At 37.6% G+C, this 14,310-nt stretch overlaps 1 protein-coding gene across 1 annotated transcript in view; it reads right to left on the reverse strand.

Moving 5' to 3' along the window:
- Window positions 1-166: 166 nt before the first annotated feature.
- kctd19 (potassium channel tetramerization domain containing 19) overlaps window positions 167-14,310 on the reverse strand; it is a 32,442-nt gene continuing 18,298 nt past the window's right edge. Inside the window, exons 11-17 of the mRNA XM_033036469.1 lie at window positions 11,558-11,945; window positions 9,993-10,154; window positions 6,865-6,944; window positions 6,716-6,781; window positions 5,375-5,596; window positions 4,142-4,243; window positions 167-324 (exon numbers count right to left, since the gene is read on the reverse strand). Coding sequence (XP_032892360.1) covers window positions 226-324; window positions 4,142-4,243; window positions 5,375-5,596; window positions 6,716-6,781; window positions 6,865-6,944; window positions 9,993-10,154; window positions 11,558-11,945 — 1,119 coding nt within the window. The 3' untranslated portion in view covers window positions 167-225. The remainder of the gene's footprint in view (window positions 325-4,141; window positions 4,244-5,374; window positions 5,597-6,715; window positions 6,782-6,864; window positions 6,945-9,992; window positions 10,155-11,557; window positions 11,946-14,310) is intronic.

The following is a 14,310-nucleotide window of genomic DNA, read 5'->3' on the forward strand; positions in this document are numbered from 1 at the left end:
GAATTATTTCTTTGTCTGCTCGTGCTAAAATATGGGGGGGGGGGGCATCAGGATTTTAGAGGTGATTGGGTGGGGCATGGCCAAAAAAAGGTTGGGAACCACTGGATTAGAGTATCATTGCACTGACCACAATATTGATGATTTAAAGTTTTAAAATATTGGCAGTATATCACTGTATATAATTATTACAATGAAATCAGATTCATTTGCTGGGAATGTTTCAAATTAGTTCCCTAACACAGGAAATGAGACTGATTTATAATATCCTTTCTTCAACAGTAGCTCCATGCAGTGGCTATACTTCCGAGCAAATGGCAATGTCAACTATAAAACACAAGGAAAGTTATTTTAAGTTTTAAAAACTTAAACTGGCAGGCTGATTACATTCTACACTCTTCAATGTGTTGTTTGTTTCGTTATCAAGCAATATTTTGCATTAATCCTTATAAACATTACATTTCCTTCACAAAATACATGACTAAAAAAATGTATGACCAGAAAATATTTGTACCATTTGTATCATCTGACAGTCTGCTGACTCAAAATAATTTCAAATGAATGGATCCTTATCATCAACTAATTAAAGAAAATAGATTTGTTCCACTTGCAATCCCTTCATAATTTCCTACAATGCTTCCTGATTACCATAACTTCTACTTTTACTTTATCAGCAAATTTTGATCAGGATTGCCATGCCTTCACTTAAATCACTAATGTACACCAAAAACAAAGATCCGCCTGGAATTTGACATTCTAATCCTCTGCTAATCTAAACAGAACAATGAACTAACTTTACTTTCAAAGTGGCAACCAATAGTATATGCTGCCCCAATTTCTCTTGCAAGGCTGTTTTTTTTTTTCTAACGTCATAAAACCAAATTATCAAACACCTTCAGAAAATCTTTGTACACTATACTGTTCCCTTTTTTTATCAAAAAGATCAAATACACAAATTAAAATAAGACATTTGTCACTGAGATTTATCAGTAAATACTGATTTGAAAAAAAATACAAAATCATAAAAGTTGTTTATTGTAATAGGCAAGCTGATCTATTTCACTATGAATTTAATTTTAATTCGATCAAAAATATTCTAAGTTTTCTAAGCTATAGTCTGCTCCAAATAACTGCATTATTGAGCACAACCATACTTCAATTATGATTTAAGGATATAGACAATTCAAATGATATAAATATATTTATTTGTTTGCAAGTATACCACAGACTAAAGCAGAAAAGATAAATAAAAACAGAAATTCAAGGAAATGCACCCCAAATCATGCGTGGGAAACAGTTAACGTTGAGGACCAAACCTGAAACAGGAACTCTGTTTCTTGCTCTCCATATATCGTGCCTGACGTGTTGAACATTTTCAGTTTATATTTCAGTTTTCTGAGGTTTAGTGAGTAACATTGGCATAATTATGATGAGAAGTCCCTACCACAGATAAATGACCACTTTTATTTCCACTGATATTTTGCACACACCCACGCTACCTCAAGCAAATGGCTGGACATGATGTCCCATTTCAAAACCATCATGCATTCCAACTAATTTGTTATGAATTGTTGAGGGGATATAAGATCAATCTAGATTAGCTCACAAAATATGTTGATTGAGCTGTTGTTTACAACAGTCAGAGAGCTATAGTCAAAGGTCAAGAGTGTTTTATTGTCATGTCCCAAAACAGAAAAATGAAATTCTTACTTGCAACAGCACTACAGGTATGTAAAAATAGTACTCAGTAAATACCATAATAAACAGAGTAGTTCAATATTTTTTTTAAATATATGACGGAAACAAGCCCTTCAGGCTAACTCGCCTATGTAGACCAAATTACTTAACTGAGTTAGTCCCACTTGCATGCACCTTGCCTACATGCCTCCAAACCTTTCCTATCCAAGCACCTGTTCAAATGTCTTTAAGCATGGTAATTGTACCTACATCTACCACTTCCTCTGGCAGATCGTTCCACATCTGCACCAATAGAAAGCTTCCTATTGTCACATTGCAACTCAATTTAGCAACAGCTCTGCCGAAGACCACAAGAAATTACAGAATTGTGACTGTCCAGTTTAACACTCCGATGAACCTCGCCCATATCAACTCCATCTACACTTCGCATTGCCTCTGGAGAGCACCCAATATAGTTAAGGGCCATTTTGACCATGGTCATTCCCTTTTCTCCCCGTTCCTATTGGGTAAAGATATAAAAGCTTGAAAGCATGTACCACCGGATTCAGAAATTGTTTCTTCCCTGCTGTTATCAGACACTGAATCGTTTAACGTAAGCTAGGGTATAGTCCCAAACTGCCAACAGACCTTGCACTTGTTTTTAATCAGCACGTTTTCCAGTAACTAATGCTATAACATTATATTCTGCACTGGTATTTTTCGTTTTGCCCACCTGTTGTACTTACGTATGGTTTGATTCTACTCGTATACAGTTTGATTTGACTGGTTAACACCAAAATGTTTCACTGTATCTTGGTACATGTGACAGTAATAAATTAATATCATGTGAATAGGTGCCTGCTCAGGTCCCTTTTAAACATTTCCCATCTCGCCTTAAATGTATGTCCTCTGGGTTTAGATGCCTACCCTGGGAAAAGGGCAGTGGTTATTCACCTTATCTATAATTTTATAAACCTTTTAAAGGTTACCCCATAACCTCCTACAATCCAGGGTGGGAAATACCCAGCCCATCCAGCTTCCCCATACAATTCAAACCCTCCCAACCTGGTATCATCCGCAAATCTTTTTTGCACCCTTTCCAGTTTAATGACGTATTTCGTATAGCAGAGTAACCAAGATTCCAAATGCGAAGTTATGTTCTCCAAAGCTAGTATTCCAAAAGTGATCTTACCAACATTTTGTACAGCTGTTACATAACTTATTCCAACTTCCTTAGTACACTGACCGATGAAAACAAATCTGACAAAGCTTTTCTTCTCCATTCTACCTGTGTTGCCACTTTCATGGAACTGTGTACCTGAATCCCAGAATCCCTATGTTCTACAACAGATTCAAGACTTCTACCACCAACTGTATAAGTCCTGCCTTGGTTTGTCTTACCAAAATATAACACCTCAATTATCTGAATTATCTCCCATTCCTTGATCCATTGGCCCAGGTGATCATGATGCTGTTGTAGTTGTTCTTCACTGAACAGTATCATCTGCAAACTTAATAATCATGTCACATGGATTCACATCCAAATAATTGATATAAATAACCAGCAGTAAACCCAGCATCAATCCCTTGTTACTGGCTTGCAGGCTGAAATACAACCCTCTACACCCACCCTGTCTCCTGCCTTCAAGCCAATTTTGTATCCAATTGGCTAGCTTGTCCTGGATCTCATATGACCTAAACTACCAGACCAGCCTATGACCAACTTGTGAAGGTCCATGCAGACAACATCAACCACACTGTCCTCATCAATCTTGATCACCTCTTCAGAAAATGCAAATCCAATTTGTGAGAAATGATTTCCCACACACAAACCCATGCTAGCTATCCCCAATCAGTCCTTGCCTTTCCAAATCCATGTAGATCCTGTCTCTTAGAATTCCCCTCCCCACCACTGACATAAGGCTCACTGGGCTGTAGTACCTTGGCTTTTCCTTGCAGCCTTTCTTGGAGGCGCAACATTTGGCATTCTCCATTATTCCAGCACATTACCTGGACCTTTGATGATGCAAATATCCCTATCAGTGGCACTGTAATTTCTTACCATGCTTCATACAGTCCTAAAATACATGTTCTGGGGATTTATCTACCTTTGTGCTTTTAAGATTTCCAGCACTTCCTGTAATGTGTACTCTTTTCAAGACATCACTATTACCTTCCCCGAGTTCCATAGCATCCATGTCTTTCTCTGCGGTAAATACGAACAAGAAATATTCTCTCTCTAGTTACTCTTTTGCCCTTAATATACTTGTAGAATGTCTTTGAATTCTCCTTTACTAAATCTGCCAAAGCTATCTCATGTTTTCTTTACCCCCTTCTAATTTCCCTCTCAAGTGTGCACCTCCTACACTTGTACTGCGGTTGTTTCATGATAATAATAAACTAATGTCTTAACGTGAGATTCCAAACCAAATTAAATGTCCTCTCATGGTCAGATGTCGTTACTTACTGTTAACCATTTAACCAATTTGTCATGCAACTGTTTATGGTTCTTGAAGGTTTTTAGATTTAGCAGTTTTGACACAAATGTTTCCGGTGTTATTTGTTCGGTCTTTAAAGTAAAAAAAAGAGATATAAGATGCATTTTAAATGAAAACTATTCAGTTACAATGTTTATTGGCCTACAAATTCATTGAAATTGTTAGGCAATTGATAGGCAACATTGAAATTGTTGCCTATCAACATATATTGCAGATTATACAACTGATGATGTATAACCATTTATTAGTATATACATAAGATACCTGGAAATCTGGAACAAAAAGTGCACAAAAGAGAGCAAGGAGAAAGAGAAAAGATAAATGACATGTTTACTTCAGAATCGCCTAAACCATTTTAAAACCTAAGTGGTGTAAGCACTTCACTAAAGTAACACACGAAGCACAGCAGCTAACTTGCACATTGCTGGTTCCCACAAACAAACAAGTGAAGATAAACAGATAATTTCACAATTTCTTCAATTTGTATATTAAAAGCAACATTTTAACTGACCCCTACACTGTATGTCATCAATTTGTTTTTGGTGCATTGATTAAAAAAATACATGTAACAGGATAACATTTTGCCTTGAATTCTGACTGTATTTTGGTCTAGGAGTGACTTTGACACGTAATTCCATTTCTTCCGTACTTTTAGAATGGCTAGGTCATTCATCTATATTTTATGTATTTGCATGATTAGAAAATAAGACCCTTAGATTCAGCTTGTCATACCTTTATAATGCTTGTTTCCCCTGTAGCTTGGAAATGCTTACTTTCCAGATATACATTTAACTCCCACATTAATGAATCTATAATCAACTCTTTTACAGGTAGTTCAAATTATGTTTATATATGCAACCTGCTTATAAAATAATTTCTCACCTTTCAGATTTATTCTTTTTTCATTGTCCCTCTGCCAACAGAAATAGCCCCCCCCCCCCCCCCTACCTAATCTACATTACTAAATGCTTCCACTGCAAATTTAAACATTCCTCAGCCTCAATGGCTTGAAGATTATTTTTCATTACTTTGTTGATAATTGTATTTGGCAATATTATAAGTAAATGGAATTCCCTGATTGGATTATGTTAATTTCTGGACTGATACATTTTAAATTTAAGAATAAAGCACATTTTTTTCTTAAAAACAACAAATGGTGATTGTCTCTTTCAAATTGTTGAAACAGTACTAATATGTCATACCCATAGAAAGTTTGCTAGGTGCAGTATTTCCCAGGTTATTTGTCGAGGATCCTTCAAAGTATACGAGTCCAGAATTATTCCAGTCAAAAAATGATTACATTCCCTGGCATAAAATATTTCTTCATACGATAAATTAAAGATGAGAGATGCTAAACCTATAAAAGTTTTTGAAAAGTTTCGACCTTTTAAATTATTACAAAGATACAGTAAAGCTCCAAAAGTCTGTTATCCAATAATTCAGAAATCCCGATGGTTTGGCATCAAGATCACCGGGTAATGTTTCCCATGCTCCCATTAAAATTACCATGGCCTCAGTTCTGCCTTCTTTAAACCTACCAGGTTCATGTTCTATTTTATTGAAATATTGTGTGACTTTAAAAAAAATAAAAAGTGACATATGTTTGGATATTAATATTAATAACATCTTGTGTCCAGAAAATCTTTTTATTCACCACCAAACTTCTGAGTGTGGTGAATTATTGGAGATTTTACGGTATATATGAAATTAGATACTCACATAATCAAGGAATTTGGGGTTAATGCAGATAAGCGGTTTTTTAAAAATCAGCCATGAAGTATTGAATAGTGGACTAGGCATCAATGGCCTACTCCTGCTCGGGTTTGATATTTGTGTACCAGTTAACGAATATCAAACTTTTCAATCTGATTATGCTACTGATTGTCACAATGTTGCCATTTGAGATTCAACTTCAGTTTGTTTCTAGACCCTGTACATTCTCCAATGGTAGCCATTCTGAGAAGATGTCAATTGTCCTCCAGCAGAGGCAGGGCTTAGCCAAGGTGTCACTCTCATATTAATTATGATGATCATGAAAGAGTGAGTTATTAATTGATTGTTGTCATATTTAAGCTTTCCTGTTGTAAAAGGCCAATTGTAATGCATGATGGGATTTGGACAACTTCCATCGTGACAAGGGTTTTTTTAACTTAAGGTGAAAAGTTCGCAGCTCTCTTGGAAGGTTTTTTATGTAAGTTGAAGAGGTTAATTAGATAAGAAGAGGCCCAGAGGATGCCATTGGGGTGACTGGCTTTTGGCAAAGAGTGAAAAACAACTCCATATTTGGAGGTGGCTGATGGTTTTTGTACATTACATCATGCAATCGGTTTTATTTCTGTACGTATATAAACTCGCGTTTTCTAGTATGTCTGTGTGTGCTGCTGGAGATTCAGACGTGAAACTGTTGCCTCTGGGTCTCTAGGTCCACACCCGTCAGACATTAAATTAAAGCTTTGTATGGTCTTAAGAATTTGTACTTTGTCTATCTTTTAAGTGAACTTTTTCAATCAGATTAAAGAAATGTAATTGTGGTTTCCAATTACCTCAACCAGAGTCAGTTTGTGGCATGGGTGAATCAAGGATCTAGCAAAAACCAGTGATTTCATAAGCTATAAAAGGGAAAAAAATAAGCAAATAGTCTCTTTTACCTACTTTATGAATTAAAATGGAACATCCCAAAATCACTTCAGGCAAAAAAGGCAAGCTTAACCCATGGAATAAAAATAGTACCTGTGATTTGGCTCTTTTCTGAGTGACCAAATTGTGCATCAGCTGTGGAAAAATAAGGAAACCAGTATTTGTGCAAAGAAACATTTCAATTTAATGTGTTGTGCCCTTAACTTTAAAGCAGAATATTGTTAATGTAACGTAAATTAGATAATGACAAAAAATATGGTGAATTGATAGCATTAAACACAATTTACATCCACATCATTAGATGTAACAGAATTTAAAACATGCCTTTGTACCAAATATATACTCCTTTAAGTATTTGTCCTCAAAATAAATGATTGAAAGTAATAGCACAGAATTAGCCAGCCTGTAATTCCTGTCTTTCCCAGAGCTTTGCAGTATTTTCACCTTTCAAGTATTTATCCAATTTTCTTCTTTATTATAGAGCATTAAAAAAAAGTACAACACAGGAACAAGCCTTTTGGCCCACAATGCCGTGCTGAACATGTCACCAAATAATCCCTCCTACCTGTATGTGATCCATATCCCTCCAATTCCTGCATATCCATGTACCTATCCCTTTGAGGATATTGGATCTCCTGCAGTTCAGGTGCAACCTATTCCTCTTGTACAGGTACCACCTGTCATGGGAGAGAGCCCAATGATCTACATACCTGAAGTCGCCCTGCCTGCATGAGCTCCTTAGCCGTGTAATCAACTGCATTATATCTCTGTTCATTGCCTCATCAGCATGTAGTATGGGTAATGATCTTGACGTCACAATCCTGAAGTTCCATTTTTAACCTACTATCTAACTCCTTAAATTTTCTTTGCAGGACCTAATCTGCCTCCTGCCTACAGTGCCCTCCATAATGTTTGGGACTGAGACCCATCATTTATTTATTTGCCTCTGTACCCCACAATTTGAGATTTGTAATAGAAAAATAATCACATGTGGTTAAAGTGCATATTGTCAGATTTTATTAAAGGGTATTTTTATACATTTTGGTTTCGCCACGTAGAAATTACAGCTGTGTTTCGCCATGTAGAAATTACAATGTCCCTCCCCCCCCCCCCCCCCCCTCCCCCATCCAGGGCACCATAATGTTTGGGACACATGGCTCCACAGGCGTTTGTAATTGCACAGGTGTGTTTAAATGCCTCCTTCATGCAGGTATAAGAGAGCTCTCAGCACCTAGTCTTTCCTCCAGTCTTCCCAACACATTTGGAAACTTTTATTGCTGTTTATCAACATAATGACCAAAGTTATGCCAATGAAGTAGTAAACACTGCCCAGTCCATCATCGGCTCTGACCTTCCTTCCATCGAGGGGATTTATCGCAGTCGCTGCCTCAAAAAGGCTGGCAGTATCATCAAAGACCCACATCATCCTGGCCACACACTCATCTCCCTGCTACCTTCAGGTAGAAGGTACAGGATCCTGAGGACTGCAACAACCAGGTTCAGGAATAGCTACTTCCCCACAGCCATCAGGCTATTAAACCTGGTTCGGACAAAACTCTGATTATTAATAACAAATTATCTGTTATTGGCACTTTATCATTTTATTTATTCATGTGTGTATATATTTATATTACGGTATATGGACACATTGATCTGTTTTGTAGTAAATGCCTACTATGTTCTGTATGCTGAAGCAAAGCAAGAATTTCATTGTCTTATCAGGGACACATGACAATAAACTCACTTGAACTTGAAAGTCAAAGAAGCCATTATGAATCTGAGTGACAAGAATAAAATTGTTAGAGACATCAGCCTAACCTTAGGCTTACCAAAATCAACTGTTTGGAACATCATTAAGAAGAAAGAGAGCACTGGTGAGCTTACTAATCGCTAAGGGACTGGCAGACCAAGGAAGACCTCCACAGCTGATGAGAAGAATTCTCTCTATAATAAAGAAAAATCCCCAAACACCTGTCCGACAGATTAGAAACACTCTTCAGGAGTCAGGTGTGGATTTATCAATGACCACTGTCCGCAGAAGACTTCATGAACAGAAATACAGAGGCAACACTGCAAGATACAAACCACTGGTTAGCCGCAAAAATAGGATGGTCGGGTTACAGTTTGCCAAGAAGTACTTAAAAGAAAGAGCAAGCACAGTTCTGGAAAAAGGTCTTGTGGACAAATGAGACAAAGATTAACTTATATCAAAGTGAAGGCAAGAGCAAAGGAGAGAATGAACTGCCCAAGATCCAAAGCATACCACCTCATCTGTGAAACACAATGGTGTGGGTGTTATGGCCTGGGCATGTATGGCTGCTGAAGGTACTGGCTCACTTATCTTCACTGATGATACAACTGCTGATGGTAGTAGCATAATGAATTCTGAAGTGTATAGACACATCCTATCTGCTCAAGTTCAAACAAATGCCTCAATACTCATTGGCTGGAGGTTCATTCTACAGCAAGACAATCATCCCAAACATACTGCTAAAGCAACAAAGGAGTTTTTCATAGCTAAAAAATTGTCAATTCTTGAGCGGCCATGTCAATCACCCAATGTGAACACAATTAAGCATGCCTTTAATATGCTGAAGAGAAAACTAAAGATGGCTGCAATACAGGCCTGGCAGAGCATCACCAGAGAAGACACCCAGCAACTGGTGATGTCCATGAATCGCAGATTTCAAGCAGTCATTGCATGCAAAGGATATGCAACAAAATACTAAACATAACTACTTTCATTTACATAACATTGCTGTGGTGCCCTGAAAAGGGGGCACCATGTATAAACTCTGCTATAATTTCTACATGGTGAAACCAAAATGTTAAAAATACCCTCTATTAAAATCTGACAATGTGCACTTTAACCACATGTGATTTTTTTCTATTACAAATCTCAAATTGTGGAGTACAGAGGCAAATAAATAAATGATGGGTCTCTTACAAGTAGGAGGGATTATTTTCTATCAAAACCCTTAATTTTGAACACCTCTTAAATAGTCCCATGTCTACTTTTAATCATAACAAGTAGTATGATACAGTAAGATGTTTTTTAGAACTGGCAATTAGCTTTGTCATGCTAATTCAAAGTAGAGATCAAGTAAAGGATCCTGAAGTTTGATCCACCAAACCAAAAACAGCAACTTTACATGAGTAATTAGTAAGAGAGTATTATCGTACCTACGTCTGTAGAATATTTCATATACAACACACTATCTGTGTAAAACTCTGAGTAGCCATCATTTCCCAGGAGGAGAGGATGGTGGACTTTTATAATGAATCCAGTATTGTGTGGCCAACTGTCAAAATTATTAAAATCCATTGATTTATCAAATTGGTTTCCTAAAAAAAACCCAGAAACATCAAATTGAAGATCGTGCATAGGGAAGAACACATTTACCAATATTAATCATTATGAATTGATCTGAGAGCATAAACTTCTGTTGTGATGGTAAGCAACAGTGATGTAACACTGAAACACTCGAAATTTGCCTATATCAACTCTCCCTGTCACATTCTCACAGAATTTGAGCAAATTTGCCGAACATGATTTACTTTTCATACAACCATTTTGAACAGTTTGATTTTATTCAGCTTTCTAAATGATTATTGCCTCTTAGCATCTTGACATCAGTAGATATTAAAGTAAATGTCATAGTTCTCCACCTTCTCTCTTTCTCCATTTTTGAACAAGTCACATAGGATGTTCTTCAGCTTTTTGGTCAATCAATCAATCAGATTTATTCAACTCATACACAATAAAGTACAGTGAAATGAACTTGCCAGCAGCGGTACAATCAGAAAGAAAACACAATACACAATAAAATTTAACACAAACATTCACCACAGCATTCTTCACTGTTGTGGAGGGCACAAAGTACAGTCAGTCCTCCTCCATTGTTCCCCCGGGGTCGGGGCCATGAACCCCCGCAGTCGCTGCTGCAGGAAGCCAGATGTACGGGCCCTCTCTTCTGGAAGGTAAGTCCCGAATCGGTGCTTCCCTACCGGAGACTGCGGCTTCAGCGGCTGGAGCTCTTCTCCAGGGATCCCCGGCGAGGGATCCCGTTTCGGATGGTAAGTCCACGCAGTCCCCTCTGGATGGTAAGTACTCTAGAATTTAGCCAATTTTGAAATTTTTCAACCAATGAGCCCACTATCGCTGCAACCACTTCCTTTAAAACCCCTTTAGTGCAAGTCATTGGATCCTGGCGATTTGTCCGGCTTTATCCCAGGTGACTGGGATTTTTTATCAATTTCTCCCTATTATTTTTAGTTAACCCGTCTGTTATGTTGCGAAATTCTGTATTGCAAAAAATTTAACATGGCTGCCATTTCTTTGTTTCCTGTTATTAATTCACCAGCCTCATTCTCTAGAGGCTCCATACCTACCATTGCTGTTTTCTTCCTATATACATTCATACCTAGAAACTCTTGAAGCTTGTTTGGATATTACATGCAAATTTTCCATCAAAATCAGTTTTCTCCCTTATGATCATTTTAATAATTCACAGCTGCATCCTTAAAGATTTGCAATCTGCTGCCTATCAGCAGCCCTTGCCACTTTGTATATTTGACTTTGCAATTTATCATTATCCTTAATCTTTATTAACCACAGTTAGTGCCTCTTTCTAATGGAGATAAATTCCTACAGTGCAATGGATCAGCTGTTTGAATATCTGCCACTGTTCATCGAATGATCTGTCTCTTAGCTTATTACACTATTAAATGTGGCTGTAGTGTTTTACCTTTAGGAACAGTACTGGACAAAAGTCCAGCTTTCTCTGTGTTATTATTCTTCCTTCCATTAACGAGTGAAATGAATTTGGCCACTGACGTCATTGTTTCTGTCTGTCCATTATGATGTGGCTTAGCTGTCCGTTTTCGAGGTGGACTTCCTGATTCTTCCAAACATACTTCATTACCTGAAGCAGAAGATTCCTCAGTAATTTGCTTATCTCCAACAAGAACTGTATTAAATTTAGTTTTTCTTGCTTTACGAGGTGAAAGAGTTGGATTGTAACTTTTAGAAGCTGGATTCATGGACACATTTCGTGACTGAGTTGTCTTATTGCTCCAGTTTAAATTGATCAGTCTGCATTGATCTATTTCAGCATTGGCATCACTAGGATGTTCCTGGCATGGAGAGAAAACTATGTTATTTAATGACTTGACAAGAAACATATCAGACCAACCTTCTTGAGATCTATTAGGGATATGCATTGAATCCCCACTATTGCACATGCTTTAGCAATGGAAAAAGTGTCAATGATTACCAGTATACATTATGAATATAATCATTGAGTCATAGAGTGATACACCATGGAAACAAGCCCTTCAGTCCAATTTGTCCATGCTGACAAGGTTGGCATTCTGAGCTAGTTTCATTTTCCAAAATTCCTTTGAAAGTTGTCATTGTACCCACTTCGATCGATTCCTCTGGCAACTCATTCCAGATACAGACTATCCTCTGGGTGAAAAGGATGACCCTTTGATTCCTCCTAAATCTCTCCCCTCTCCATAAGACTATGTCCCTAGATTTAGACTCCTCTAGCCTGAGAAAAAGGCTGTGATCATCTACTTTATCCTCATGATTTTGTATACTTCAATATGGTCACACCTCAGCTCCTATGTTCCAAAGAAAAATGCTTTGTTCCCAGCCTATTTAAGCACCCTGTAATTTAAGCCTGTATGTCTGGATAACATCCTGGTAAATCTCTTCTGCACCCTTTACAACTTAATGGCATCCTCCCTATAGCTGGACAACCAGAACTACGCACAGTACTCTTAAGTGTGGTCTCACGAACAACTTATATAGCTGTATCATGATATCCCAGCTTCCCAATGAAGGTAAACATACAAAATGCCACTTTCAGGTAACCATGCAACGGTACTCCCAGATCTCTGTTCTACAACACGCTCCAGACCTTTGCCATTTACTGTGCAAGTCCTGCCTGGTTTGATATACCAAACTGAAACATCTAATGAGTCATAGGAGCAGAATTAGGCAATTCGGCCCATCGAGTCTACTCAGCGATTCAATCGTGCTTATCTATCTTTCCCTCTCAACCCTGCTGCCCTTTGATATCCTTACTAATCAGGAACCTGTCATCTCTGTTTTTAAAATCCCCCAAAACTTGACCTCCACCATCATCTGGGATAATTAACTCCACTGATTTACCGCCCTCTGGCTATAGAAATTCCTGCTCATCTCCTTTCTAAAGGTACGGCCTTTTAGTCTGATATTGTGCCCTTTGGTCCTAGACATTCCCAGTGGAAACATCTTCATCACATCCACTTTATCCAGACCTTTCCTTATTTGGTAAGTTTCAATTAGGTCCCCCATCATCCCTCTAATCTCTAGCAAATCGAGGCAAACTAGGACTTTATTTCATGGAGCGCAGGAGTCCAAGGGGTGATCTTATAGAGATGTATAAAATCATAAGGGGAGTTGATAGGGTGAATACACAGTCTTTTACCAGGGTAGGAAATTCAAGAACTAGAGGTTATGGGTTTAAGATGAGAGGGGAGATAGGAACCTGAGAGGCAACATTTTCACCCAGAGAATTTTGGATATATGGGACAAGATGCGAAAGGAGGTAGTTGAGGCAGGTAAAATAACAGCATTTAAAAGACACTTAGCAGGTGCATCGATAGGAATGATTTAGAGGGATATGGGCCAAACACAGGCAAATGGGACTACTTTAGTTGTGGCATCTTGGTCAGCAGGGACAAGTTGGGCAGAAGAGTTTATTTCGTGCTGAATGACTTTATGACTACCTGCCAGATCCATTTCATGACTCTTTTTGCCCTCCTGATTGCCTTCTTATGTGGACATGTACACTTTTTATACTTGCCAATGGATTCACTTGCCTCAATCTGTCCTATGCCTCCTTTTTCCTAACCAGAGCCTCAACATCTCTCATCTTTTAGATGATAAAATATAAGAACAGTATTGTATTAAAATGAAGTCAGTGGAAAAACGCCTTGGAGCAATTTAACAATATTTATTTTTCCCTGCAGGTACAGGTCTAAGCTTATATTTCATGTCCAGTTGGGTGAGAACAAAGATATTCCTGGTAACAAATGTTCGGCCATTTATGTTTCGGTCAAAAATATACATTATTACCTTCTTATCAGTAGAAAAGTCGGTAGAATTCAGAATTTCTTCCAATTTGCTGCACATTATTTTGAAATTGTATTTCTAGCACATCAGGCTTGATGTTCGGCCAGAATAATAAATATTCCCTAAAATATGGGTAATTATTTTTTTAAATCTCTGAATGAGCAGTGCAACATATTAGTGCCAGTAGATGGCACCATGAATCTGAGAGATTTTTTCTATCTCTAAACCACACCTCATTTTAAAATGAATTCTGTACCTTAAGATGCTGCAATAAATGCTATGTTTATTACAATTTACTATTTTGTAAGCAAGAGATACTTTTTTTTAATTCTTCAGTATGTCCCCTGCTAAATACAGGATTAGATTAGATTAGAT

The sequence above is a fragment of the Amblyraja radiata genome, chromosome 17, assembly GCF_010909765.2.
Source record: "Amblyraja radiata isolate CabotCenter1 chromosome 17, sAmbRad1.1.pri, whole genome shotgun sequence".
In the NCBI taxonomy this organism is placed as follows: Eukaryota; Metazoa; Chordata; class Chondrichthyes; order Rajiformes; family Rajidae; genus Amblyraja; species Amblyraja radiata.